The sequence below is a fragment of the Vicia villosa genome, linkage group LG2, assembly GCF_029867415.1.
Source record: "Vicia villosa cultivar HV-30 ecotype Madison, WI linkage group LG2, Vvil1.0, whole genome shotgun sequence".
NCBI lineage: Eukaryota > Viridiplantae > Streptophyta > Magnoliopsida > Fabales > Fabaceae > Vicia > Vicia villosa.
The window spans coordinates 178,460,402-178,463,728 of NC_081181.1; the positions used below are offsets into that span (position 1 = coordinate 178,460,402).

At 39.0% G+C, this 3,327-nt stretch overlaps 1 protein-coding gene across 1 annotated transcript; it reads right to left on the reverse strand.

Annotated features, from left to right (window-relative positions):
- Positions 1-226: 226 nt before the first annotated feature.
- LOC131653101 (heat shock protein 83-like) lies at positions 227-3,064 on the reverse strand. Its single transcript, XM_058923149.1, has 4 exons — positions 2,766-3,064; positions 2,499-2,640; positions 2,105-2,385; positions 227-1,992 (listed from the first exon to the last, which is right to left on the reverse strand). The coding sequence occupies exons 1-4, from the start codon at positions 2,886-2,888 to the stop codon at positions 439-441; spliced, it is 2,100 nt and encodes a 699-aa protein (XP_058779132.1). The 5' UTR covers positions 2,889-3,064; the 3' UTR covers positions 227-438.
- Between the last annotated feature and the right edge of the window lie 263 nt (positions 3,065-3,327).

Below are 3,327 nucleotides of genomic sequence, written 5' to 3' on the forward strand. Positions count from 1 at the left end.
CATACCATCATTTAATTTAATTTAGCTATTCAAACACATAAAAAAAATCGGTTTTTTTTAGTTCGGTTTTCGGTTTTTTTTTTTAGATTGGATCTGAACACCTCTACTGTTTACCATCTTGTAGACAGTTTTAGAAAAGTAACAATTTACAAACCTGTCACACTTGACTACCAATGACATGTATGCTGCAATAGTTTTAGACGTTTAGAAAACAAAACTAACAAAGTCTACAACATATAAGCATTGTTAAAAGAAAGAACCGTTTTTCATTGATGAGATTGCAGTAGACAGATACAAACTATAACAAAACCAAGACCCATAACTATTAGGACAAAAATAACAGACACAAGAAGCATCCACCATATTTTCACCATCTTTTAACATCCATAATCTCAATCTATTAACAGTAGTAGAACTCAAAACCTTTCCAGACAGGACTTAGTCCACTTCCTCCATCTTGCTTTCCTCAGCACCATCCTCTTCCAATGGAGGCATATCAACATCATCCACACCACCCTCTTCCTCATCAATGCTAAGACCCAACTTCAGCATCCTATGAATCCGTCCAGCAAAGGTGTTGGGATCATCAAGGCTAAAACCTGATGTCAAAAGAGCTGTCTCAAATAGTAGCAGCACAAGGTCCTTCACTGATTTATCATTCTTGTCAGCTTCAGCCCTCTTCCTTAACTCCTCCATGATACCATTATCAGGGTTGATTTCCATAGTTTTCTTGCTAGACATGTAGCTTCCCATGCTGCTATCCCTCAGAGCCTGAGCCTTCATGATCCTTTCCATGTTTGCTGTCCATCCATATTCACCAGTCACCAAACAGCAAGGTGAATCAACAATCCTGTCAGAGACAACAACCTTCTCCACTTTGTCCCCCAATATGTCTTTCATCACCCTGCAAAGATCTTCAAATGATTTCTTCTTTTCCTCTTTTTTCTTCTTCTCTTCTTCAGTCTCATCATCTAACTTCAATCCTTCCTTTGTTGCAGAAACCAGTTTCTTTCCGTCATACTCTTTTAGCTGTCCAACAGCATATTCGTCAATGGTATCAACCATGAAGAGAACTTCATAGCCCTTTTTCTTGAGTCTCTCCAAGAAGGGAGAATTCTCCACAGCCTTTTTGCTCTCTCCAGTGATGTAGTAGATGTCTTTCTGGCCTTCTTTCATTCTTGTAACATAATCCTTCAAGCTTGTCATCTCATCACCACTCTTTGTAGAATGGTATCTGAGCAATTCAGCAAGCTTAGCCCTGTTCTGGCTATCTTCATGAATACCCAATTTCAAATTTTTAGAGAAAGCATCATAAAATTTGTTGTAATCCTCCTTGTTCTCTGCAATTTCATTGAACATCTCAATGCACTTCTTCACAAGATTCTTCCTAATCACCTTCAAAATCTTGTTCTGTTGCAACGTTTCACGAGAGATGTTGAGTGGCAAGTCATCAGAGTCAACAACACCTTTCACGAAACCAAGGTACTCAGGTATGAGCTCCTCACAGTTATCCATGATGAACACCCTCCTAACGTAAAGCTTGATGTTGTTCATCTTTTTTCTGGTGTCAAACAAATCAAAGGGTGCCCTCTTCGGGACAAAGAGAACAGCCTTGAACTCAAGCTGTCCCTCTACAGAGAAATGCTTTACAGCCAAGTGTTCTTCCCAGTCATTAGTGAGGCTCTTGTAGAAAGCAGCATATTCATCCTTGGAGATCTCTTCTGGTTTACGCAGCCAGATTGGCTTCTGCTTGTTGATGAGTTCCCACTCATGAGAAACCTCCTTAATCTTTTTCTTCTTCTTGGAACCTTTCTCCTTGTCCTCGTCAACTTCCTCAACAGCCCCTTCTTCCTCTTTCTTGGGCTCATCATCTTCATCATCGCTGATCTCCTTCTCAAGAGTCTTCTCGGTCCAAAGGTAAATTGGATAACTAATGAATTCAGAGTGCTTCTTCACAAGATCCTTGATCTTCCTCTCTTCCAAGTACTCCAGCTGTTCACAAAATTAATCACTAGTTTAAAACATTGAAAATATAGAAATAGTGCACTGGATTGCATCATAGTTAAACTTCTCCATAAATTCAGATGAAAGTAGATTAAAGTACCTGATCCTCTTTGAGGAAAAGAGTGATCTTAGTTCCCCTTCCAAGTTGCTCGCCTTCCGTATCTCTTGTAACAGTGAAAGAGCCACCAGCTTGTGATTCCCAAATGTATTGCTCATCATCATTGTGTTTGGTGGTGACAATGACTTTTTCGGCAACCAGATAAGCAGAGTAAAACCCAACACCAAATTGACCAATCATGCTCACATCAGCACCAGCCTGCAAGGCCTCCATAAACTCCTTAGTTCCAGACCTCGCAATAGTACCCAAATTGTTCACCAAATCTGAAAGAATAAAAGGACCGAATTAAGAACTTTCAAAAACAGGTTCCATATTCCATAAACTCGAAGAAGATCATAAATAACATCACCATAATTTCAGAAAATTCTCACATTACCTGCTTTGGTCATTCCAATGCCACTGTCAATAATGGAGAGTGTCTTGTTGGCTTTGTCAGGAACAAGCCTAATGAAAAGTTCAGGCTGACCATCAAGCTTGCTCTTATCGGTCAAACTCTCGAAACGAATTTTATCCAAAGCCTGTTGCACCATAAACCACATAACAAAAACCGTTACTGACAATTGAATTACATAAATTTATTATTAATTGAAATGTGAGTAAATCGAGTAAGATAAAGGAGGGAATTGAAGAGGCTTGTGCTTACATCAGAAGAATTGCTGATAAGTTCACGCAAGAAAATCTCCTTGTTGCTGTAAAATGTGTTGATGATAAGACTAAGAAGTTGATTGATCTCAGCCTGGAATGCGAATGTCTCAGCGTCCGCCATTGTTACTCGATCAAGAAACAAACCTCACAGAGAGAACGAAAAGTGAATTTCAGAGAGAATTGTAGGATGCTAATCGCGAAGAGAGAATGAATTGCAGAAAGAAAGAATATTGAGCTGCTTCGATGGGTTAATGGAAAGGAATGAGGAGAGATTATATAGTGTGTTGATTGTTGGATGAACGGGTTCTGGATTCTTCTATTTCGATCCTTTACTTTTCTTCCGCTTTTTTCTCTTTTTTCTTTTTTTTTTAGTGAAATGAGGTAAAACGGTGTCGTTTTGAATTATCGAGAACGTTCTGTTATAACTGCCGAGTCTGGAATGTTCGGGGCTTTTCCCTCATAACGGACGAAAACAACCTGGCGCGGGAAATTCAGTATAAGAACGATTTTACCGTTTCGTAAACTTTCTTTTGTGAAATAAATTAACCTATTATTATTAT